At 37.7% G+C, this 27,194-nt stretch overlaps 1 protein-coding gene and 1 long non-coding RNA gene across 2 annotated transcripts; both read right to left on the minus strand.

The window, feature by feature from the left end:
* Positions 1-853: 853 nt before the first annotated feature.
* Positions 854-4,759, minus strand: LOC131019767 (uncharacterized). The gene is made up of 4 exons (XM_057948375.1): positions 4,690-4,759; positions 4,373-4,623; positions 1,933-2,145; positions 854-1,120 (listed from the first exon to the last, which is right to left on the minus strand). The coding sequence occupies exons 1-4, from the start codon at positions 4,757-4,759 to the stop codon at positions 854-856; spliced, it is 801 nt and encodes a 266-aa protein (XP_057804358.1).
* A 7,625-nt stretch (positions 4,760-12,384) lies between these two features.
* Positions 12,385-14,973, minus strand: LOC131006600 (uncharacterized). The gene is made up of 2 exons (XR_009095624.1): positions 12,919-14,973; positions 12,385-12,598 (listed from the first exon to the last, which is right to left on the minus strand). It is a non-coding gene; the product is annotated as an uncharacterized LOC131006600 (long non-coding RNA).
* Between the last annotated feature and the right edge of the window lie 12,221 nt (positions 14,974-27,194).

Consider the following 27,194-nt stretch of genomic DNA (forward strand, 5'->3'; position numbering starts at 1 on the left):
AATAACTTTTTACCAGGGATGGATATTAATTTTAAGATAAAGTTGTTTAAGTGTAGTGATGAAAATGTGTTATAATTAATAATGAAAGTGGTGAAAATGTATTATAATTAGTATTGACACTTTGACAGTGATGAAAAGATAAAAATTAAAAATAAATAGAGTATTATTATTGGTGAGGTAGTGTTCCAAAATGAATAGAAAGTTGTTTGAGAGACTATAAAAAAAGAAAGATAATAAATTATTTGAGACACATAAATAAATCGCATTATTTTGTCTTATAATAACAATCTTGCAATTGTACAATAAAAATTAATAATCAAATCATTACTTCAAATAAAAAATTGTACATAAACTTTTCCTTGAAGTTCTTGTAACTCATACAACGAACACACAGAGGTAAGTTGACCACTAAATTTTAGAAAATAAATATTTTTCATATGTTGGGATTAACCAAAAAAATAGAGATAAAATTTATGTATAACTATTTTATCTACATATAAAATCCAACTATTCATTAGTGTAGCTTTTGAGTTTTTAGCAAACTAATTAATTAACGATCAAAATAATTGACATTGAAAGCTCAATCACAATCAACAAATTCTCCTCATTTGTATGTGAATTTATCTTTACTGCATGACTACTAAATTCATTTTATTGTATTTTAATTGGTATATTCAAAAACCCATTTGTTAGTTTTTGAAGTTCTTAGATGAACAAATTGCGTTAACTGATTGTGTAAAATTTAGGTTAACGTGAGTAATAGATTTATGTAATACTATTATTTATTTCTTGAAGTATCCGACCTGCTATGTAGATATATCACCACAAAACACCGCTAACATAAAATATTAAATTATGTGACTTTTTTCCACCGACTTTCTTTAACATGTGGCAGTTTTACACCATGGATCCATCCTTTGTCAAGTTGGATTATCCTAGGAATCAAGTTCTTACTCGAGCTCTTTCCCCCCTTAAAGTGAATGTATTTCCAATTTCTTTGATATTTCGTCAAGAATTGTTTCTGTTTATCCTCTTGACCTAACGCCTCAAAGGCCCTTGCGATTCTTCTAACGGTATCTTCATCTGGTTTCACTCCCAACTCCTCCATGTCAGCAAATACCTGATGTTTTAAAACTAGAATAGAGATTCAGCACAAGATTGACTATGAAAAAGTGTTAATTTATCATAAAGAACAGAAGGAACCTACATATCTAGTCAACAGGGACGGAGCCAGGGGGGGGCTAGGGGGGGCTAGAGCCCCCTCCCAAATTTTGAGTTTTTTTTTTTTTTTTTTTTTTTTTTTTAAATTTAAAATATATATAGATGTATGTTTATACCTATTATAAAATAATTTTGTTTTATAAAAGAGTATTTGGTTATTATATTCTCTCATATATATACTTAATTTAAGGATAATTCCGTTATTTAAAACTATATAATCTATGAAATATTGTTTGTTATTATTACTATTATACTTGTCTTTTAATAAAAAATGCCTAATATGTATGAAATGCTAAAAAAAATTATAATGTATTGAAACTAATTTATAATATATAGAAAATATATAATCCATGAACATGTTGTTTGTTATTATTATTATTATTATGCTTGCATTTTAATAAAAAATGTCTTAAATATACGGAATGTCCAAAAAAAGTTTTGTGATATATTGAAATTATATAATCTATGAAAATATTGTTCGTTATTATTAGTATTATGCTCGTATTTTAATAAAAAAATTTCTTAAATATACAGAAAGCCCAAAAAAAATTTCTCGGGGGCTACCGCCCCCGAACCCCCGTACAATTTCAGCCCCCCCCGAAATTTATTCCTGGCTCCGTCCCTGCTAGTCAATGATCTCCTTCATAAGGTGAATCGTTGCCAATTCTAATATAAAAAACTTATAATTGGTGGAAAATGAGGAGCAATCACCTCTATAACATTATTTGGCATATTATGACGGTCGTACAAGGATATCATCCTGGAAAACAGCCTCTTGGAGATAGTTTGATCGTGTGCATGTAAAATCATGTTCCATAGCATTTTTGCTTCGTCTGGCCTTATATCCATGTCAAATGCCAGTAGGAGGTGGTCATAGGTCGCCATTGTTGCTCCTTGACCTTTGCTCAACATCCACTTGGCCACCTACTTGACTTAAATAAATGAGCAACAACGGGATATGGTGCCAAAAAGGGATGAGCTCGAGGAATTACCTGTCGACTTGACAATTGCAAATAATTCATGGCCTCATGCTTGTTTGTGGAGGTATCAGTGTGTGTATGTCCCATAGAGAGAAAGAGAGAGAGAGTTCAGATCAATGAGAAACATAGAATCTTATTAATGGGCTTTGGTAATTTTAGAAAGGAGAGTAAACAACTAAAAACCTATGGGCCGATGATCTGGGCCTTTGGTAATCGATAGAGCTTTACTTGGGCCTATTTTCTAATTTAAAATTGAAAATTTTGGATAATGAGAAGTGGCAACACATTCCAGGAAATCGAAAAAGTATATTTTTACCTATTTTCCACCATTTTTACATGTTTACTATAATTGAAATTTTTCTCAAGACAAAGTGGAATATTTTCTCAGACAGCTCATTTTCACTCATTTTCTCTCCAATGTTGGATAATATTATCATATGTAGGGATATGAAAATATTATCCAACATTTCTTATCTTTTCATCTCTAGTAAACATATGATAAAATAAGGAGAAAATGATAATATTTCCTTATCCATCATTTTCCAATGAAAATTTTACCTTAGAAGAAATTCTGGACCAGCTAATTCCTTAAGTCATCGTCATGTTTGTTCTACAAAAAATAAAACTAATAAAGCGTACAAGAAAGGAATGCTCTTGGAGAAGAAATTGTGCATGTAGCTTTTACACTGCATTTGCAATAACTGATAACTAAATAAAACAAAGCCTAAAATGCCACTTTCCCACGTAAAGAGAGGCTTATTTTGTATCACTAATCTATATAAGCTGAGCAAACAAACTGAAATAGGAGCAACACAAAATTTCAAGCATGATGAATAACCACTCGGCATATTTTTTATTTTCCCTTCTTCTTCTTCTTCTCTGTATCTCAGCTTTGTCTGCTCAGTGACAGGTTTTACCTCTGAAATTTGATAGCTAATTGCAACTTATATACATACATATATATATATATATATATATATATATATATATATATATATATAGGGTGTGGTTCTAGAGAGAACTACATTATTTGTGAGAACGGGAGAACCATCAAATCTAATGCACCAACGGTAAAAATTAATGCATTCCCTGTTAAAATTAATGCACTAAAAAAATTAAAAAAAAAATGCTCCCTTCAGGATTCGAACCCAGGATCTGTATTCATCCAACAAGATGATGCATCCACCGTAGATCTTGATGATCGAATGGCTGAAAATGGTTCTCCGGTCTTCTTTTATTTATGGTTCTTTCTTGAACCTCTCCCTATATATATATATATATATATATATATATATATATATATATTGTTGATTTCTGCTATATGATTGATCTAGGTATACGTAGTGCAATTTGGGAGAGCATAGTGGGGATAAAACATTCCAAGAAATCAAAAACACCCACCATTCATATCTGCATTCTGTCAAGTGTTCAAAAGAGGAAGCTGCAACCTCCATTATTTATAGCTACAAGAACGCCATTAAGGGCTTCTCCGCCTTGATCACACCTCAACAAGCTCATGCAATATCAGGTGCTCGCACCATGCAATAATATATATATCAATATTAATTATATGTATGTGTGTGCAAACTCATTGTAGTATTGTGTTGGGTAGAAATGGATGGAGTGGTTTCAGTGTTTTGCAGCGAGCCGGCGAGGCTAGACACGACAAGATCATGGGATTTCATTAGCTTGCTCAAAGCTAATTGGGATGCTTCAAAGGCTAATGGAGCAGAAGTATTGAAGAAAGCTGGATATGGCCAGAATATATGTCACATAAGCCCTAATTGACAGCGGTACTATTCATTCTCCTTAATTTCTTTCTTGATTTCTAAATAAACACACTAATTAACCTAATTTGGAAACCTAAAATTTCTAGGAATATGGCCAGAGTCTGAGAGTTTCAGTGATGCGGATATGGAGCCTGTTCCAGCATACTGGAAAGGAACTTGCCAAAGTGGTGATCAATTTAATTCTTCTCATTGTAATCGGTAATAATAATAATAAAATAAAATAAATACTACTAGTATATATCACATGTATGAGTTTGATGGATTAAAATTTTAATTTGGTAATATATATAACACGAAAATAGTAGGGGCTCGCTACTATCTAGGTATCATTTTCCGTTCCCTGATCACAGGAAATTGTGGCACCGGTTGAGCAAATGGTACCTCGTCAGCCGCCTCCACATACACTTTGATCTCTCTAATAGCACCTGAACTCACTGCACAGTCAGCGTGAACCTCTGAAGCACCAGTAAACCCTTGTGGCGTGCCCAAGTCTTCCAACGCTTGGACAATATCAAAGACGTTGCAACCCGTCCTACCAGCTAAATTCGCGTAAAATCTGGAGGTTTTACCTAACTCACAGATGTACCTAATCGCAATATCAGCAAGCGAATCAAGAGCAGACTCGTTGAATCCTACAAACCCAATGCCCTCGCATATTTAAACCATCGCAACTCTTGATATTGCTCGACTATAATCACCAGCACCAGATCGCAAATTCGAATCATTCTGTTCATCTCTCCTGCCTTCAGCTTCACCAACATCGCTCATGTTCAGATTCAAGAATCATTAGGGGGTTCTTAATCTTCAAAAACCTCAATAAACACTCAGAAAATAGATAATACAACCCCACCAGCAGCGAAAAATTCAATGGGCCATTTCCAGGAAAAATAAATCAAGAAAAACCCTAGATACAAGTAGGAATAACATCAAAGCAGGGGGAAACCGAGATGTGGCTATATCTAGGGGTGTAAATGAGCCGAGTCGAGTCGAGTATTGCTATACTCAAACTGAAACTCGACTATTTTCATGAAGCTCGAGCTCGAGCTCGACTTGGCCGAGCTTGGTTTTTTTGAGCTCAAGCTCGACTCGATGCCATACTCGTGAGCTCGTGCTCAACTCGGTTAAGCTCGATTGCGGAGTCTTACTCGAGTTTGAGCTCGAGCTCATTTAAGCTCGAGCTCGTTCAAACTCGGTGAGCTCGAGTTCGTTTAAGCTCGTCTGATACATGCTTCAACAAATTGAATAAAATTACAAATCATTTCATTACGAGAAGTATTTCTACAAATACATGAGGCAGGGTCTCTTCAGGGTAAACTTACTGGAAATTCCCGGTGGTTCCTTGCTGCTCTGCTGCTGCTGCTGTCGCTCGCGCCGGGGTGCGCCGTGCGCGTCACCGGTGGCCGATCAGACTCAGCCGAGATAGAGATGAGAGATTGGGAAAATGAGAGCTAAAGGTGACGACTCTGTGCTGCTCTGCTGCTCTTGTTGTCGCGCACGAGTCGGTTGGCGCGTCGCCGGTCGTCGGTCAGACAACCGAGAGAGAGATGAGAGATTGGGGTTGGGGCGGCTCACGGCTGGTAGGATTTAGGGTTTCAAATTCAAGTGTGTAATTCAAATTCAGATTTTGTTAGAATGGGCTTAGGATTTGGGCCATTTTGTGAATTTTAAATATATTTAAATTTGAGCCAATATATAATATATTATATAATAATTACTTGAGCTCGATTAGGCTCGTGAGCCTAACGAGTCAAGTATCACGAAACTTGAACTCCGGCTCGGTACCAACTCAAGTAGCTCGAGCTCGACTCGACTAATATCGAGTCGATTTCGATTAATCTTCAAGCCTATCCCGAGTAGCTCGACTCACATACACCCCTAGCTATATTTATCTATAGGTGAGCTTAAATTAACGCATCAGCGTGCAACTGGGTTACGAGCACTTACAATTGATGCAACTCTCAGGGCCGTCCTCGAATTCGACAAATCTGAATTTTTTTAGAGCGCGATTGAATTCAATTGTGATAAAACCATAGAGAGAGATAGGGTTTTAACTTTGAAGACAACAGTTTTGGGGGGGAAATGGAATTTGATTTGGGGATTTTATGGTGGAGTGATAAAACCCTACTGCAAATCTGAAAATGGAAATTTGGATCGAGAAGAGAGAGCTCAGAGTGGGGTATTTATAGGCGGAGTCACGCTCGATGATTGTTTGAAATTTTCGTAAATTGAAATTAATATTTGCACGTCCCTTATTTCTATTTTTATAAAGAAAAACTTATTTTGAGAGAATATTTAATTCCTTTTTAGCTGCAAATTGTTCGTTGGCGTGTTTTTAGTCGCGCGATGTAGACGTTATAAACTTCTAACAATATTTTACATTTTTCAATTTAAATTGCGATATTAAGTATTAACAATATGAAATAATTCTTTCATTCATCAAGCTTGATAATCTATATAATACTCCCTCCGTCCCACTCCAATAGTCCAATTTTCCTTTTCGGAACGTCTCACTCCAATAGTCCCATTTCTATTTTGGTAATGATTTTACACTACAAACAATGTGGTCTCACACACCTTTACTCATTTTTACACTCAAAAAGCAAGTTTCTTAATCTCTGTGCCCAAATGAAATGGGACTATTGGACCGGGACGAAGGGAGTATATAATAACAGTTGCAAAAGTGATAATAGTTCTTAATAAAAGTAACATTATAAATGAATAAAAGTGACAGTTCATATCGGGGCAGAGACTGCACCAGAGCACTGAGCACATCCAAGCGTGACTCTTAAATAAATTCCCAATACCTAGAACAATCTTGTCATATTTTCATGAAATACTAATACGAGTAAACATACAACAAATGCACCATATCAATATAAATACTAATCAGGGTCATTGATCTTTTTCCTTTGTGCTTCTAGTACATGATCAACTTTACCTATAATATCTGCAAAATAGAAGATTACAAATTTAAATAAAGAACAACTTGTTGAGTAACTTTAAAACTAAATCCGCTTTACTATCTCCCGTGTTTTGTATATGTTTGATGATTTGAAAAGCAAACTATGAATCATAAATTTGAGAAGCAAACTATGAATCATAAATTTGCGAAATTTTATGTTAATTTGCGGATATATTTTTTTACATTTTTTCCTTCTTTAGTTTATATTAATGTTCTTCTATAATTTACGTTTTCCACAAACAATGTCTACCTCACTTAAAAATGAGGCATAAATTAAATCTTATCTATTGAATTTTATACTTAACATATAAATAATTAATAGATTAATAGATAATACAATAATAAAAACATAATTTTCATGAGACACTTTATTATCATCTATATTTATATATAAAAAAACAGCATACTTTAATATCATATTTTTTTTTCATGAGACACTTTATTATACATATTAAATCGATTTAGTGCATTTTATTAGAAGTGTCTATATATACAACATTTTGATAGGCTAAATATATGTTTTGTAGAATTTAAAGAAATTTAATTATCTTTTCTGCGAAAGGGACGTATACTTGAATAATTATTCGAAATGGAAATTATTATAATAATTATTCGACACGGAAGCAAAAGTACAATAATAAAAACATACCAAAGGCCCAGATCATCGCCGAAAGTACAATAATAAAAATTTCATTTATAGTAAACATGTAAAAATGGTGGAAAATAGGTAAAAATATACTTTTTCGATTTCCTGGAATGTCTTAGCACTTCTCATTATCCAAAATTTTCAATTTTAAATTAGAAAATAGGCCCAAGTAAAGCTCTATGGATTACCAAAGGCCCAGATCATCGGCCCATAGGTTTTTTGTTGTTTAATCTCCTTTCTAAAATTACCAAAGCCCATTAATAAGATTCTATGTTTCTCACTGATCTGAACTATCTCTCTCTTTCTCTCTCTCTGTGGGACATACACACACTGATACCTCCACAAGCAAGCATTGGGCCATGAATTATTTGCAATTATCAAGTCGACAGGTAATTCCTCGAGCTCATCCCTTTTTGGCACCATATCCTGATGTTGCTGATTTGGAACTTTCGTCGAACACTTTTCAGGTTTTATTTGTTAAAGTAGATTTTCCAGTATTCAATTTGTTCCAGAGATACAATGTTTCCTCTCTCCTAATCAAGGCATCTGATTCCAACGTTCCTACGTATAAGGTAAGAAGTAGTAGTTAACAATGTTGGGAAATTATTGAAATATCATAATCCTTGTTTTGATGATACCAAAATCCATAGGCCTCAATTGTAAATGACTAGAACTGTTCGAACTCAAATGTTAGAGTTATTTTCTAGTTTAGTTTGCTGTTCTGAAGACTGAAGACTGAAGGACAAAGGACTGAAGACTGAAGACTGAAGTTACCAACTGAAGTATCAGTTGAAGAATCAGTCCGGAACTGATTACTTAATGCGTGCCACGTGAATTCAGCGGACTAATACTAAAGTCAAGTATCAGTTAAACATTCTTCCTCAGACTGAACCTCCAATGTTCAAAGGAAGCCACTGAAGGAATATTAAACTGAATTAATACTCAAATTGCTCGATGATCGTTTCTTGGATTATTATTAATTTATCATACAACGATTAATCCTAACATGCTCCTATGAATTTAATTGTTGCACGTTGGAGTTAGAAATACCTGAAGAATTCAGAAGAATTCGTCAAATTCGCAGCTGAACAGACCAGTCAACTTTAAGCCTTCGTTTGAAGCCTCAAACGTCCTCAAATCGTATTTTGCCCAGAAATACGACTTCTTCGTCTTCGAGAGAGCTTTCCGTGGCCGCCTGTTTCGCTTGAATCGGAGTTATGTGGAGGAAATTATGAACACAATCAGATACATGTGCAATCATGAACACAATCAGATAGGAGATCAAATAGTGGTAACAGGAAACATTGTATACAAGCATAAAACGTTCTTGCTTTACAGTATACAAATCCAACAATCTCCCACTTATACTAAAGCAAACTTTTAGTATACAATGTGTCAAAATACTAGCTATTACAACACTATCACTTCTTCTCCCACTTATACTGAAAGTTTCCTTAAGTGGGTGGCATCAACCGCAATCCCATCCCTCGAGCATGCTTCTCGTAGGCCTTTTGCGGCAGACTCTTCGTGAAAGGGTCAACTAAGTTCTCCAAAGTATTGATCTTCTCAACCAGCACATCTCCTCTGCTTACGATTTCTCGTATGATGTGGTACTTTCTCTCTATGTGTTTGGTCGCCTTGTGGCTCCTGGGTTCCTTAGAATTTGCCACTGCACCCGAGTTATCACAATAAATTATGATACTCTTAGGCAAATTAGGTACCACTCCTAGATCCAAGAGGTAGTTCCGGAACCATACAACCTCTTTAGCAGCTTCGGAAGCAGCTACATACTCGGCTTCCATGGTGGAGTCTGCAATCCACTTCTGCTTTGCACTCCGCCATGATACGGCTCCACCTCTCAAGGTAAACACATAGCCAGAGGTAGATCTCTTCTCTTCCCGGTCAGCCTGGAAATCCAAATCGGTGTAATCTAAAGGAGTTAGACTGTCTGACTGGTAAACTAGCCTATAATCTCGAGTCCTTTTCAGGTACTTGAGAATATGCTTTACCGCAGTCCAGTGTCCTGGTCCAGGGTTCGACTGATATCTTGCAACCATGCCAACGACATAGCAAATATCAGGTCTCGTGTAAAGCATTGCATATATGAGGCTACCTACAGCGGAAGCATATGGCACCTTCCTCATTTCCTCAACCTCACTAGGCGTCTTAGGGCACATGTCCTTAGACAGAGGAATGCCATGTCTGAAAGGTAGCAACCCTTTCTTGGCAGTTTGCATGCTAAAACGAGCAATCACAGTATCAATGTAGGACGCTTGAGATAAGCTCAACATCCTTTTCTGGCGATCACGAACAACCTTGATCCCCAGGATGTACGCTGCATCTCCTAAGTCCTTCATTTGAAATTGTTCGGATAACCACTTCTTTATGTCCGATAATAGCGCCACATTGTTGCCAATGAGGAGGATATCATCTACATAAAGTGCAAGGAAAACCACGTCACCATTGGCATCTAAACGGTACACGCAACTTTTGTTTTCACAACGAGTAAATCCATAGGATTTAATGACCTCGTCAAAATGTTTGTTCCATGACCTCGAAGCTTGCTTAAGTCCATAAATGGACTTCTTCAGCTTCCATACAAGATGCTCTTCGCCCTTCTTCACAAACCCTTCGGGTTGCTGCATATAGATGTCCCTTCCTTCTTCAAGGAAACCGTTTAAGAAAGCGGTTTTGACATCCATTTGCCAAACCTCAAGGTTCATGTGGGCTGCTATGGCAAGGAGTATTCGGATAGACTTAAGCATGGCAACCGGCGAAAAAGTTTCATCATAATCTATACCCTGTTCCTGGGTATAGCCTTTCGCCACCAGTTTAGCTTTAAAAGCTACGACTTCGCCATCCGAATCTCTTTTTCTCTTGTATACCCACCTACTACCTATAGCTAAAAGGCCATCTGGTAGTTCAGTTTTCTCGTATACATCCATAGCAGTCATGGATTCTATTTCAGAAACCATGGCGTCGTACCAAGAATCTGCATCTCGATCTTCCATCGCTTGTCTAAAGTTATCAGGGTCGATATCCTTTTGTTCATCAACAGGAAGAAGATCCGAAGATTCTCCCAAGAACATAAATCGATCGGGTTGGACGATAACCCTCCCACTACGACGAAGCGGTGGTGGTACAACCGTGACAATGGTTTGTGCAGTGTCCTGTGGTGCTTTCACTTGCACACTTGGCTGGGGTGATGGAATCGCTTGTCCATTGCCTTCGATTTCTTGAAGGACAATCTCGGACTTTGACTTGTGTTTATCTATATAATCCTGTTCCAAGAATCGTGCGTTGGTGCTAACAACCACTTTCTGATCCTTAGGATTATAAAAATAACCACCTTTCGTTTCCCTTGGATAGCCTACAAACAACATTACTTCGCATCTAGGCTCCAATTTCTTTGCCTCTTTTGTCAAGCACGTATGCAAGACAACCCAATACTTTTATATGATGCAAGTTGGGCTTTCGCCCTGTCCATAATTCAGTAGGAGTCTTAGGCACAGACTTGGATGGTACTAGATTCAGCAAGTAAGCTGCTGTTTCCAAGGCATATCCCCAGAATGAAATAGGCAACGATGCATAACTCATCATTGATCGTACCATTTCCAAAAGAGTTCTATTTCTTCTCTCCGCTACACCATTCTGTTGGGGAGTACCTGGTGCAGTCAATTGGGATGTAATCCCGGAATCTGACAAGTATTGCTTAAACTCGTTTCCAAGGTATTCGCCACCGCGATCAGACCGCAATGACTTGATAGATTTACCCAATCTCTTCTCCACTACCGCCTTGAATTCTTTGAATTTCTCAAAGCATTCAGACTTGTGTTGAAGTAAATAAATATACCCATATCTTGAGTAATCGTCAATGAAAGTGACGAAATACTCATACCCTTCACGAGCTTTTGTGGACATCGGTCCGCACAAGTCAGAATGAATCAATTCTAACACATGCGAGGCCTTATTCCCCTTTGCCTTAAAAGGCCTTGCCGTCATCTTTCCTTCTATACAGGATTTGCAGGTTCTAAATGGAACAGCTAGACATTCTTTCAAGATTCCATTCGTCACGAGCCTTTGGATCCTATTTAGATTGATGTGGCCTAACCTTAGGTGCCACACATGCGTATATTGTTCATGAGAAAAGTATTTCCTTTTATTTGGATTTGGACGAATTTGTGATGTAGATGCAACATGGACAGAGTTATTTAAGAAAGGATCTAGTTCAGTAGAACTAGGTTAGAACAGCTTGTTCTTGCGAACAGCCTGCTCTGATATCAATTGTTGGGGTCCTGGAGGGTTGACTGAACAGGTGTATGGGAGGAGGGGATACACCTGTAGACTATTTTTTGCAAAACAAAACAAACTAACCAACTTTCAATTAGCACTACGCCAAAAACGCGCATACAGAACAGAGAAAAATTTTGCGTTAAGTATAGTGGTGTTATGTATGCGGCGCGCATACATAACGGAGAAAATCCGTTATCTATACTATTTTACATAACGGTATGATCCAAATACATAACACAGTTATTTATTTTATCTATCTTGTTTTACATAACGGTTCTAACTGTTATAAAAGTCAATTTTTATACGTTATCTATCTTATTTTACATAACAGATCTGACTGTTATAAAAGTCAATTTTTATACGTTATCTTTACACTTATACATAACAATTTTTTACCGTTATGTATGCTTTCTTATATTTCAACCTATTTTTTATTTTTCACAAATTTTCTTATTTTCTATTTCAATAAATAGAAATGATTCTAAAACAAAATAATCAAAATCCATATATTATTATCATAAAAAAGAATTCATACACCATAGCCTATATAGTCAAAATTTAACAACTACTCTATCTAATACTATTATGCCTTACAAAAATACTAAACATATTAAATATGCAACTAGCTAGCCATCTGGTACAACTTTTCTTCTGAATTCACAAGCCTCTTCAGCTCAACGTACAGCTCATTTAATCCACCACAAACCTGCCACAAAATCATACAAAGAGCCAACCAAGAATCACAATGTAGAGCATCATAAATGAGGAAATAAACATTTAAAAAGCATACCAAGCTTCATCTAGCAATGAAATTATTCCTCCTAGTTTTTTGCAAGAATATAGAGCAATGGGCAGAACTAAAACCTATACAAAATATCACAGCTTCTTGGTAAGACAATTTCTTCAATATCTTCAATATTGTCTTACCAAGAAGCAATGGGAAATGGTAGTGTTTTTTTTCTGTTAATGAGCTGTCAATGAGCAAAACTAAAACCTATACAAAATGAGCAGAAAAAATTGTCTTACCAGGGACAATATGGTCTCTGCGGTAGAGATTTGTGCAGCTGGGGATTCTGAGTTTCTCAGACAAGAAATAAGAGCATCTATAGCGTCTTCCCTGTATATGTTCATCTTTCTTGGCTCCTCCTGGAACGGTAGATAATGCTAATGCCTAAACTACTATTAATACGTAAAGAAATTTAGGGTGGAGAGCAATATATACCATCTGCAAGAATAGAAGAAGTTTATCCAAACATAGCTATATGCAATCATGCATGCAACAAAATGAAACATTCATTTTAGTGATGTAGTAAAATTGAAGGAAGATCAACTAAATTCAGTCATCACAATGAGCAAGTGAGTGCTTGAACATAAAAAAATTACAATTGTGAATTAGTTTAAATAAAATTATTTGTATGATTTACAACATGAGCAAGCAATGTTCGGAATAACTCAAATAAATTCCTAAGCTCCACCTATTAAGAAAAAAAGAACTCTAATTATTAATTCTATTGCTAAACATGATGAAAGTACTATGATTTGAATAATTTTATTAGCACTTCCACTTTGCCAAGACATGTGACTTGACAAACTTTAGGACAATATAATGCCAACGGTGATGTGATTATAAAAACCCCAACAAATGCAGAACTGTAGGAAGCAGAAATAAGAAATAAGTAGCATTAATCATACAAATCCATCATCATGTTGATTTGAACAGTTTTCCCTATACATCTAATTTAAGGTTACCTATTTATCTAACCGAAACCAGTGAAGCGATGGCTCTGGAATCATGTTGGAATTTAGCATTTGAGTTCAGTCACAAAATTCTCCTCAATTTAAATTCATTCCAGGAAGAAAAAGGAAAATCTTAAAATTGTGATGAAAAAATCAATATTTTGTACATTTCTATGATGATATGTAAACTAAAACACTAAATATACTAATGCTGTGAAGGGAAGGAAGAACCAAATACCCACATTAGGCAAATTGAAGAATTACCTCAACAGTCCAAATAAAGAAATCCAGAGGCTCCGGCTTCTCTTTCTCTTTGCTCATGTCGCAGAACAAAAATAAAAATTTGGGGATTTTTGGTTATGTGAGCAAGGAATACAAAGGAATAGCCTGACATAAAGATATCATCATCTGTACCATAGCAGCACCATAACATAATAAATCAAGAGTAATTTTCCATTTATCATTACCAGGATAATAACCCACAATCAACAGTCACGAGAATTGGTCGTGAGAATAAATTTATGGAGTCGATTTTAGAGCAATATCAGAATCACCCGAAGTTATCCTTTCAATTAACAGATAGCTTTGAAAAATATAAATTGAAATAAAAGCATAGAAAAGATAAACCAATCAATTGAACAGATAAACCCTAGAACAGAAAATCCCAAGTAGCAATATAAAATCATAACATAAAATTGAAACCCTAGACTATCACAAACATAAATTTGCAGGAAGCAACAAAATTAGGATTTTAATTCATCAATACCAGGAACAGAACAGCGAACATCGGAGCATCAAACGGGGGAGCAGTTACGGGAGCGCAACGAACGCGGAGCAGCGACAATAGAGACGGAGGGTGGCGAGTTGGCAACGAGAGGGGCCGACGGCCGAGGGCGGATGAGCGGTTGCAGCCTGCCGCGGGCTGCCTGTGTCGTGCCCTGCTATTTGAAAGAGAGAGAGACAGTGGAAGACCAACATCAAAGATTCACCTAAGTAGATGGGGGTTTTCCATTCGAAATCACTGTGGCGGCGGCATGAAGCCAGGGGCGGCGCCGCTGAGGAGGGAGGCCTGCTGTAGCTCGGCCTCGTTGAGCTGCGCCTCACGATCCATCTCGATGATGAGCGGGATCCCTAGGATGATGACGGTGGTGCCGAGGATCCAGGCGGCCTTGCCGGCGCTCTTCCCCTTCCGCACGATGGATGATCGGAGATTCACGATAAGATTCCATCATCGCTGCTCTTAGATAGGCGTTTGAAGGCCATGGAAGATTTTGGGTGGGCGCTTCAGCTTCTGTTTGGATCTAAAACCCTTGAGAGAGAGAGTGGAAGAGAAAATAGACCGAACCAGTGTTTTTAGGTCTTTAATTTTTAACATTTTACAAAATTGATTTTATTTAATACTACTATTAAATTATTTTAAATAAAAATTATCCTTAATAAAAATTATTACAATATAAATTCACTCTTATTTTTTTTTTAATAATTAAATGATAAGAACTTTGAAGAATTTGAGGATTTTAGGTGGTAGGAAGAATTTGGGGATTATACAATAATTAAATTTCTAATATAAAAATTTATAATAATGTTTACTTTTAATCCTTCAAATGATAATTTAAAATTATTTCATTTTTAATAATTAAAATTAAATATAGTTTATTTAAATAAAAATGTGAAAATAATTTTTTATACTTTTATTTTTAGATAAACATGTATTTGTTTTAAAAAAATAGATATTATGGTTTTAAAAAAATTATACAAAATTGGAAAAAATGAAAAAAAAATTAATTCTCATAACCGTTAATTAAATTTCTAATCTGAAAATTAATAATAATTTTTACTTTTAATCCATTAAAATGATACTAATTTAAAATAATTTTTTCTTATTTTTAATATTTAGATAAACAAGTTTTTGATTAAGAAAATATATATATTATGGTTTTTAAAAAATGAATTGATAAAAAAAATGATGCACATACATAACAGTCCTCGTAACGGACGGAATAATCGTTGTTAAAAACAGTCATATATAACGGTTTTCCTAACGCTTACATTGTAGTTATAAAAAGACTTGCTCATAGATAACAGATAAAATAACGGTTCAGGCTTAGCGTTATGTATTTATGTTCTTACATAACAGTTTCCGTAATGGTAGAAATAACCGTTATAATAGACGCACATATATAACGCTTTTCATAACGGTTCCGGACTACTGTTATCTTTGTGACTAATAGATAACGCTTATACATAACGCATTACTTAAAACCGTAATCTATGCACATACATAACAGTACATAGATAACGGTTTTTTCGAAAATCGTTATCTATTATAAAAAAGGCGCGCATAGATAACGGTTTTCGAAAAAACCATTATCTATGCAGTGTTATGTATGTGCATTTTTGGCATAGTGTAGAAAGATGGTCCAAGACTGATACTGAAGTGGCTTCAGTAATTTGACATCAGTCGAGCATTGAGCTTAACTGATATCCAAGAAAAGCTTCAGTCTAGAGTTTGTAAACATAGTAGAGTTATTGATCTCACTGACTATCAGTTGAATGATCAGTCAGACTAATAACTCAGCAGCGAAATTTAAACTCAGTGCGAATAGCCTTTAGAAAGGGTTTGTCACTTATAAAATTCTTAGTTACACTTTTCTGTTAATCCAGTTCAATTGAAAATAGATTTAGCACAGATAAATGAATAAGCAGATAAAAAACACAAGGATTTTTACGTGGTTCGGAAACAACATTCCTACTCCACGGCCAGATGATTAGTCTGACAAACACTTTGAGCTAATGCACATAGGTGCAAAACAAACCTACCAACACCCTGGGTTGGATTTCTCGCTCACTCTTAGCACGCTTAGACACACTCATGGCCCTATCAGCGCTTCGCTAAGATCTCTCGAGTCAAAACCCTGATCTGAACTCCCCCTTGGCTTGCTGGTGCCAAGGAACCGACTCAAATACTCTTTTCGCTCAGTTGAAAAGGGGTTTGGACTCTTCCAACTAAGACTACTGAGAACATGCTCTCAAGTAATCTATCCTAGGCTAAAGATAAAACAAGAATTGCCTAGTTTTCTAATAGAGTTTAGATAATCAGTAAGACTGATTTTACAACAATTGAGTACTCTCTTCTTCGATTCGAAATTCTATCTATATATGAAAGTGCTGGCTCATTAATTTGATAGAGCTTCAGCGCATGTCTTCGAATCGATGAAGATTGCAGGCGTTCCTCAAGCTCTATTTATAGGCGAAGTCTTGAATAGATCAGTTGGAGAGATGGTTGATGTGTGTATTTTAGCTACCTAGTTTAGTGTGCGTTTCGCCGTGGTTTCATATGATTTTGCATAGTTTGCAATGATTTGGCGCAGGGATTTGAAGAAGTGGAGATAGAGCTGCTGATTGGAGAAATTGGAGAAAGACGAGCTTTCGATGGAGATTTGACGTGAAGATGGAAGATAGTTAGAGATTGAGCTTTTAATTAATTGTTATAATTTTTATTAAGCTCAAAGCTCTTGTTTTAATTTAATTTGGGCTTAAGATGGGAAAAAGGGCCGAAGCCCATGTTTTTGGATTAAGGCGGCATTGTGGGATTGATTCCCTTAATTTTAATACCTAGCCGCCAACTACGAAGGGATATTAGGATTAGTTGTTTTATATTTTTTTAACTTAAGCACTAGGTATTAGTTTCTTGGTTTTTAGAGAACAGCCGCAATTGTTGATTAGTTTGAGGAGTTGACTTCTTTTTGAAACACTTTTAATTCCCATGCACAATTCTTACTTTCATGCAATTTACATCTGCACGATTTCTAGCTTAGAATTTCTTTTTGTTTATTTTACTTTATTCTCTTGAATTGCGGCTGAAGTTGGAAGCAAAAGGGGCAGACGAGTTCTCTAGATTAATTCAAGTGTTTGATTTATTTCCTGCAATTTATTTCTTAGCTTGTTCGATTATTTCAGTATGTTTAATTTTATTTATTTGATTGTTTTTATTTTAAGCATGAGTAGCTAAATCTTTTAATTCGGCGAGAATAATGAAACTCTAATTTAATGATCCGTGAGATCTAATTGGTTTAAAATTGATTCCTATTGATTCCGATTAATTCCTAGGTTCCAAGATAATTCTGATTTTATTTAAGCCTGATCAACTTAAGTTTAATTGGATTACAGTCAATTAGTTACTGCCAATCCGTAATTATTGGAATAGGACTGATTAGTGATACAACTACCATGTTCGTAGTAGGAATTAATTGGTATATTAATTATTACTAGCGTCTCTAGGATAATTGATATAAATTGGGTTCCTTCATCGTAATGCTGTTAGAATATTAAATCTAGGTTTGGCGTCTCCAGCTAGGTTATATTTTAATAAGGGAAATAAGCAGGTCTGGCGTCTCCAGCTGTTTATCGACACAGTAAGTAGGAATTGGGGTACGTCCGTTGCATTTCACGGTATCCTATAACTGGTTGGTTGATAGGGATTAATTAATTATTGCGTCGAGCATCAGAGTTGAATTAGAGTGGATTTATTTGAGCCGAATTACCCTTTTTATTGATTTAATTCAAGCGTATTTTATTTGATTATTTCTGCGTTCTTAGTTTAATTAACTCCTCTCAAATTTAAGGCGTGGTGGCATCACCGTTTTTATAGATTTAGGGATTGGAATGATTTTTAACTGCTCTCTGTGGGATCGACCCTGCTTACCATTGTATTAATTTATTTTGGTAATTCCGCAGGAATTATTTTGGTGGTTGGCGACGTCCACGAAAGGTCTTCAGGATTTCTGCCGTTGTGAGAGGTTGTCACTTCTTAGGCTGATGTGGCAATCTTCAGATACTCCATGTAGCAACTATTTGAATTGTCTTGTCCTTAGAGTATGGTGCTTCTGTAGCTTTAACACGAAAAGGTAAGCTCTGGTACTTGCAAGGACGATCTTCAAATCTTCGGCATCTAATGTTGTTGTACTCGAGTCATTTAATGCGGCGTGTCTGATACTCTTTACTTCAGTCCGATGGAGAATCTCGACTGGTACTTGATTTGAATCTTCAGTTTGACGATGTCATGTAATGCTTGAGTATCTCTTACTGGTGACTGATAACTTTCAGTCAGGGTGCATCCTTCCGGGGTCTGTTCAAAATAATTCAGTAATTCTTTTCCCTTTGTTAATTAATTCTTTTCCCTTTGTCTATTTTTTTTTTATTTTCTTTGTTTATGAGCAGATCGTCCAAGCCGAACCTCCTCTACGATAGTGAAATTGGGAAGACCACGAAGAAGCTAAGGAAGGAGGCGAAGGCGAGGAAGCTACTGGATCTGCTGGGTTCACAGTCCGACCTATCGGATCGAATGGAGCAGTTAGTCGAGGAGAAGCCCGGTGCTGTAGCTGCTGACGAGGTTCTGTTTGCCCAAACAGACCACGACTCAGAGACAGAATCAGACTTTGAAGAAGAAACCGACTCGATTTCGATTGCAAGTACTGAGAGTGACATGGCGGACGATCCGAGACTGTGCGATCTCTCCAGCCACGAAGCTGATGACCCCCCAACTCCGATCCGGATGCCGGCGGCTGCTACTGCTATAGAAATTAAGCTTGGGTTGCTTAATGTTCTTCCTAAGTACTACGGGAAGAAAGGAGAAGATCCATATAATTTCCTAAGCGAATTCATCAAGATCTGTAAGGTACAGAAGCGCTTACTGGACCAGATTTAGGAGATTGGTGGATAGTTGCCCAAACCACAAGTTTTCTGAGGGTGACTTGTTGCAATATTTCTACCAAGGGATGACCGTTGACACTAAGAATTTGGTGAACTCAGCAAGTGGAGGGGGATTTTCCCAAGACACGGTGAGTGAAGCCAAAAGGTTGATACAACACTTGGTGGAAGCCACAAGAGAGTATGAGGAGCCGCGCATCCAATTGCTCAAGAAAGCTGCTCAGGCTAGTTCGTCGAACTTTGAAGATAAGTTCGAAGCAAGGATGGGGAAATTAGAGAAGATGCTAAGTACTGTGGTGGAGAAGGTTGCAACCGCTGGACAACCGACAGAAAAGCCATGTGGAGCATGCGGTAATCCAGGCCACACAAGCTTGCAATGCACAGGGGATGAGGAAGAGTATTAAGCCCATGCAAATTCTTCCCACAATTTTTATAGCTGTGACGCGCCACTGCCCCATTTGCCCAAACGGGACCAGTACGCGAACAATCATAAAGCTCCATGGAGAAACCATCCCAATTTCTGATGGAGAGATCCCGAGCCGAAGCAGCCACCAGCGATGCAGCAGCCACAGCAGCAAAACTACCGTCCTCCACATCAAAGGATGGGGTATCAAGCTCCACAAGCTCAGCAACATCCTCCCGAGAAGCAAAGCAAGTCACTTGAGGAGATGATGGCGGATTTGATTGGCAACCAGCAATTTCTGCAAAATAATGTGCAACAGCTTCAACAATCTCAAGCCGAGCAGAAGGTGCAAATCGAAGGACTATCCCGTCAGATGTCTCAGCTCGCCACATCCATGAATCAGCTTAAGGGAAATAATGGAGCTTTGCCATCTCAAGTTCATGTGAATCCCAAGTGTTGGATTTGTATACTGAAAGCAAGAACGTTTTATGCTTGTATACAATGTTTCCTAAGTTCACTATCTAATCTCCTATCTGATTGTGTTCATGATTGCATATGTAGGTTCTTTATCTCTGTATAAGTAGGTTATATGGTGTGTTGTAGATCACAGAAGACCATATAATTGGAATAACCTTAAGAGATATAATATGATCACAGCCGAAATAACTCTAGGACAAGTTATTGGTTTAGGCTGCAGTATAGATGGAAGTAGTTTGTCTTGGCTACTTGTCTATACTGGTACGTCATTACGTATTGATAGGACCAACAGTTGAGATGTATTCTTCTATCTGACTTAAGTGAAGAATCAAGATCTCGGTGACTCATAAATCTTAATACTAATAAGTATTCAGATATATATGTTAATTCGTATATCACTTTGACTTACTATGGGCGAGAGTTAAATGCTAACTCGAGTACTCTGTATCTTGGGTGATAACGGTTAATATATGATATTTGATTATCTGTATTAGTACCCGTATCCGGTATAGGATAATGACATCCCCTTAAGGAGCTCAATAAGGTTTATTACGCTAAACCCTGCAGGTTGATTAAGTTCAGGCGTAATAATAAAGTTTGAGTGGTACTGCTTAAGGATTTATAAAGAGATTAATTAATTTAAGCTGTCAGAGCTCTAATTAATTAATGGATGTCGGATATTTTAAATACGGAGATTTAATAAGTCTAAATACAAGCCCCCGACTCATCACCGGCAATAAAGGGGTAAGTCAGTATCGGTTCTCTAGTGGAATGAACTGATATTTATAAATTAATTATGGTCTGGGCTGACCATAGATAAATTAATTTATTTGAGGCCCATCTTTATTCCTTGTATCTGGTCCCTGGACTGGCCCAATGTCTCCTAGCCCTAGAAGGAGAGAAAAACGCCTCCTACACTAATTCTGTGCCCACACGTATTTAATTTTAATTAAATACAGCTGTCAGCTCTCAGGAAAAGACACTGATAAAATATTAGGGTTTTGAGAGCTGTGGGGCGCAGGGAAGAAAAACGTGTGGGACTTATTTCTCTCTTGGGACTTTCATAGATCGTTGTCCATCCAACGGTGAAAGCTGAGCGGGATACAGTCGAGAAGATCAGAGCTGGAGTCAGATTTTCGCAGGAAACCAAGTTCTGGCAGTCTCCGTAAAACGGCCATAACTTCCTCCACAGAACTCCGATTCAGACGAATCAGGCGGCCACGGAAAGCTCTCTCGAAGACGAAGAAGTCGTATTTCTGCACAAAATACGATTGGAGGTCGTTTGAGGGGTCAAACGGAGCGTTGAAGTTGGCTGACCTGTTCAGCGACAGATTGACGAATTCTTCTGAATTCTTCAGGTATTTCTGAACTCCAACGTGCAGCTATTAAATTCATAGGAGCATGTTAGGATTAATCGTTGTATGATAAATTAATAATAATCCAAGAAACGATCATCGGGCAAAGCGGAACGTTAATTCAGTTTAATATTCCTTCAATTGGTATCAGAGCCCAGGATTAATTTCTTGGCTCTATTATTAATTTATGTACGATTAATAATGTGCGTTGTTTTTACTGCTGCTGTTCTTCGTGGTCTGTTGATTCGTGGGATACGTCGTTTTGACGTTGTAATCGTTTTTCACCACGAGAAAAATTCGTGGTTAGATTAGGTTTTCAATGTGTTTTGTTTTTCCTTTGTAATCTGTAATTGTTGGAAATCGAGACGAGAACGACGACGAATCAACATCGAAGAACGGAGGTTGGCTGCGTACGTGACCGGGCAGATGGGGCTGCGGGCGCCGAGGGGCTGCGCGCGCGCGGGTGCTCGCACGCCGTGCACAGCGTGCCCAGTCAGGCGCTGCGCGGCCGCTGCTGCTCTCGGTGCTGGATGCTGTTCGAGGAGGTGGGCTGGTGGCGAGGCAAAGGCAAGGCTGGACGGGGGCGAGCAGGGGCTGTGCGCGCCCAGGGCTGCGCGTGCGCGCTTTGCGCGCTGCGCGCCCGGCGGGCGTCGCGCGGCCGCTGCTACCGAGCTGCTGCCTGTGCGCCGAGACCGCCGAGACCAGGTGCCCAGGCTGCTGCTGCTGCTCGCGCCAGGAGGCTGCTGCCGCACCGGAGGGCTGCTGCTCGCGCAGGGCTGCTGCGTGCGCCGGGCTGCCGCGCCGGGCAGCTGCTCCTCGCCGGGGCTGTGCGCTTGCTGTGGTTGGTGCTGAGGGCTGCTCCAGCTGCTGTCAAGAGCAGGTGGCGGCGCCGCCTAGGGGTCCCAAACCCTAGGTAGGCGCGAGTTTCTACAAACCCTAGGGGGCCCAAACCCTACTTTCCAAAGACGGGCCTGATGGAGCTGTTCGGGCCAAGTTTACGTTTTTGGGCTTTCTTTTCTGTTTTAAATGTAATAGATTAGAATTTGGGGTTCCACGAGTGGGTCACGAAGAACGTTATTGTTTTAATTTCTGTTCGTTGCATGTCGTGGTGTTAATCCCTTATGCTCCATGCATGCTGTTTTGTCTCTGCTTGTTAATGTGTGTTTATTAACTGCGCTTAGACAAGCATGCTAGGTTTATCGTTTTCTTAAGCATGTTTTAGAATTCTGCGAGCATGTTTTACATGTTGCGTTCTAGATGAGCATGTTTAGGATTATGTGTTGAGCATGATCAAACCTTTTGAAAGAAAAAGACTAAGCTGTATTAATAATTTTATAGATGATTAAAAATTGTTTAGATTGCCACAAGCGGCCTCTAGACAAAGTGATTGACGATGTGAGTAAACGTCCACCCAACGTGGCTTACTTCATGTTTGTTCTTTCATAAGTTTGTCAGATGAGGTTTCTATAAAAATATTTAAATCCATTAAAGTAGTGGGAGTTATGCAGTAAACGTCCACACAACGTGGCTTACTCGTATAATTTTTCACGAGTACTTTAGAGGATGGAATTAAATAAGATAACTTAGAAATTAAATTGAATGTGACATGGTCCGAGTGAGTATGTCAATTTCGAGAATTTAATTTTCAAGGTTAAATTGTGGTTATTACTTAATAATTTTTATTCTTAAAATTATGTAGACCTCCACATGCGGTCTCTAGACAAAGTGATTAGCAATGTGAGTAAACGTCCACCCAACGTGGCTTACTTCATATTTGTTTTTCATAAGTTTGTCAGAAGAGGTTTCTATAAAAATATTTAAAATCCATTAAAGTAGTGGGAGTTATGCAGTAAACGTCCACCCAACGTGGCTTACTTGTGTAATTTTCACAAGTACTTTGGAGAATGGAATTAAATAAGATAACCAAGAAAATTAAATTGAAAGCGGCATGGTCCGAGTGAGTATGCTAATTTCGAGAATTTAATTTTCAAGGTTAAAATGTGGTCATTGCTTAGATATCATATCAAGTACAATGTACAACTCCCAAAGGAGTCCCTTCTTGATGATGATATGGTCTAGTTAAGGTGCCAACTATTAATTTCCTTTGTCAAAAGGTTAAGTTGACATGGATGGAAATTAAATGACTAGGTGAATAGTCTGGTTGAGGAGTTCGTGTGTAAACGTCCACCCAACGTGGCATGCACATGGGATTCTTTGAGCCGTTGGAGGTTTCATTAATATTGTTTTATCAAAAGGTTACAATATTATTGTTACGAACTATATGCGTTCATGTTCTTACATGTTTAACTTGTTTACTTTCAGATATGTCTATGTCTCCTGTTTCTTTGTTCTTGCACAAAGTCTTTTAACCGGTCCACCTATATAAAATGGAAACGCATTTTTGGATTTTCATCTTTATCACAAACTAACACAATTTTTGTGTTGCTTACTACTCGACGTTCTATTTGTTCGAACAATGAGACAACTGATGGGAAAAAGGAACTGCATAAAAGGTGGCATGTGACGAATAATGTGGCTATATGCTTTATTATGAGTATAATGTCACAAACCTTGTAGCTCCAACATCAGGGCATGGACGATGCTATTAGCATCATGCTGAATCTCAAGAAAGTGTTCGAAGAGTTGGACTGAGCTGTTCATTTAAATTTGATGAGAGTAATCTTGTTAATTTTATGAGTGAGCACAGCTCAGTGCACGAGCATGTCATGCAATTTTTGACGGACTTGACTTGCTCAGTGGGAGTATTGACGGTGAGGCAAAAATCGATATTATCCTGAACTCTCTTCCCAAGTCTTTTAATTAAGAACTTCCGCCTCAATGCTGTTATGAGCAAGAAAGATACTTCTTTTGAGTTACTCTAGTTACGGCTAAGGAAGTTGTGGGAAAGAGATATGCAAGCACTTGTTATTGCCAAAGGTGAGTCATCTTCTTCGTCGAATGACGGGAAGAAGAAGGGTCCAAGGGGCAAGAAAGACAAGGGAAATAGTGGGAGTAGTGGTGTGATAAGATTGAGTATTGGAGATTTCTTCTTTCAATACTCAAGGCAAAGGGTTAAGGTATCTCACTTGCTATAGTAACTAAGACATGTCAGCTTGTTTTCTACTCAGTTATAAGTAGTGGATAACGAGAGAAACTGATAATGATTGTTACATCTTGCATGGCTTTTTATAAGCTGACAAGGAAGCTGAGAAGTGATGAGATGATAGTCTTCATAGGCAACGTGACTAGAGTCGCAGTTGTTGCAATTGAAGACTTGTCTTTGAGTTCTAAAGACATAGTTTAGTTTTTGAGAGTTCCTTATCATGTTCCAAAATTTTGAATAGATGGATCTTATGTCATTTTTGATAGTGGTGTTTCTATCATAAGAAATGACAAAGTTGTCTATTCTGGTATTTTGAACATCTCTCTTCATACTATAACTTGTCTACAAAATACCTTTATATTGCATTTACATCATCGAACAAAAGAAAGAGAAAAGTTAAGGCTAATCTCTCATGAGGATCTTACACATATATTGATACCCTAGATTAGGTCGCATCTATCTTAACAGGATCCAAAGGCTCGTGTCTAAATAGTACATTGGATTTAATCCAGGTTGTACCATTTGGAACCTGCGAATCCTGTATAGAGGAAAAGATGGAGACCAGGTCATTCATGACAAAGGGGATAAAGGGCCAATAATGTGTTAGGAATGATCTTTTCTGATTCATTGTCAGTGTTTGGGATTCCAACCCAGTTTACTACACCGTGTAATCCCTGCATAAAATGGTGTGGTGGAGAGAAGAAATAGGTCACTCTTGGAAAAATATATTCAATGATGAGTTATGCATCTTTGCAATTAGTCCTAAAGAATCAGAAGGTGGTTATTAGCAATGACACACGATTCTTAGAAGTGGACTATGGGAGTAATCACTAATCCAAGTCAGATAGTGTACTTCAAGAAATTGAAGACATTAGACAGGCGATTCCATCACCCAAGCCAAGTGTGCAAGAGTTTTGTACCACAAGACACTGCACGCACTGTTGACACACATGTGCCACCACAGATCCATTATAGTGGGAGGGTTGTGGGACAACCTGATCGATTTATGTTCTTGGGAGAATCTTTGGATTCAGTCCCTGGTAGTGAATATAAGAGAATCGACCCAGATATCTACTTGGAATTAGTGGAAGACGAGAATGTAGATTTCTGGCACGCCTCAATGGAGGAATCCATTAAGAATATGGTTGTATACTAAGAAAATCTTGCTACCAGAATGCCGTAAAGCCATAGGTTGCAAGTGAGTATACAAGAGAATGATAAGTCCGAATGAGCAAGGTCGTAGCTTTTAAAGCTAGACTGGTGGCGAAAGGTTATGCCCAGTGTGAAGGTATAGGTTATGATGATATTTTCGCCAGTGCCATGCTTAGAACATTCGGATCATTTTACCCATAACAGCTCACTTAAACCATCGAGGTTACGTGAGGGAGGGAGAGAAACATCTCGTGTCAATCGCTCTCGTGTCATCGGTGATGTGGTTTATCTTGCATTTTATGTAGATAATATCCTCCTAATTGGCGACAATATGGAGCTATTATCAAGACATAAAGTAATGGTTATCCGAACAGTCTCAGATGAAAGACTAAGGAGGTACAGTATACATCCTTGTGATCAAGATTATAAGGGATCACTAGAAAAAGATGTTGGGCTTATCTCGAGTGTCTTACATTGATACTGAGAATACTCGTTGTAGTATGAATACCGCCAAGAAAGGATTGCTACCTTTTAGATATGGCGTTCCTTTATCTAAAGACTATGTCTTAAGATACCTGTTGAGGTTGAGGAAATGAAGGCAGTATTCTACGTTTCCGCAGTAGATAGCTTCATGTATGGATTGCTATGTACGAGATCTTATATTTGCTATGCAGTTAGCATGATTGTAAGATATCAATATAGTCCTAGTTAAGGACACTGAATTGTGGTAAATTATATTCTCAAGTCCCTGACTAGAGAATAAGGATAGTTTACCAGTTAGACAGTTTAGTTCCTTTTTGGATTATATGATTTCGGATTTCCAGGCTGACCGGAACAAAGAATAATTACCTCGAGCTATGTGTTTTTTCTTGGGAGGTAAAACCTTTTGGTTTGACCACTACCTCCAGGATCTAAGGGTATTTCCTAGTTTGCGTGGGAGCATCACCTTCGTGATACCTCAAGTGCAGTTGCGAACTCTAAGGAATCCAAGAACCACAAGGGGTTAAACACATGGAAAGTAAGTACCAAGTTATACGATTATTCGTAAATCGAGGTTTTTGTGCTCAAAGAATAAATTCTCACATATTGGAGAAACCTACTAATCTTTCACAAAAGGCTTATCGCAAATGGTCATTGAAAGATGGGAATGCGATTGATGCCAGATTGATGCCACCCACTTAGGAAACTTTAAGTATAAGTGGGAGAAGTGTTAGGTGATTGGTAAATAGACGCATTGTATACTAAAAGTTTGCTTTAGTATAAGTGGGAGATTGTTGGATTTGTATACTGAAAGCAAGAACGTTTTATGCTTGTATACAATGTTTCCTAAGTTCACTATCTAATCTCCTATCTGATTGTGTTCATG

This window comes from Salvia miltiorrhiza, chromosome 1, assembly GCF_028751815.1.
Source record: "Salvia miltiorrhiza cultivar Shanhuang (shh) chromosome 1, IMPLAD_Smil_shh, whole genome shotgun sequence".
NCBI classification, from domain to species: Eukaryota; Viridiplantae; Streptophyta; class Magnoliopsida; order Lamiales; family Lamiaceae; genus Salvia; species Salvia miltiorrhiza.

Bases quoted from the DNA above. Each gene is read 5' to 3' on its own strand.
- LOC131019767 (XM_057948375.1), bottom strand. From the start codon at position 4,759: ATGAGCGATGTTGGTGAAGCTGAAGGCAGGAGAGATGAACAGAATGAT. The intron at 4,624-4,689 runs GTGATTATAGTC...TTGGGTTTGTAG, and splicing joins GAATTTGCGATCTGGTGCTG to GATTCAACGAGTCTGCTCTT. The intron at 2,146-4,372 runs GTACCATTTGCT...TAAGTCAAGTAG, and splicing joins ATGTGGAGGCGGCTGACGAG to GTGGCCAAGTGGATGTTGAG.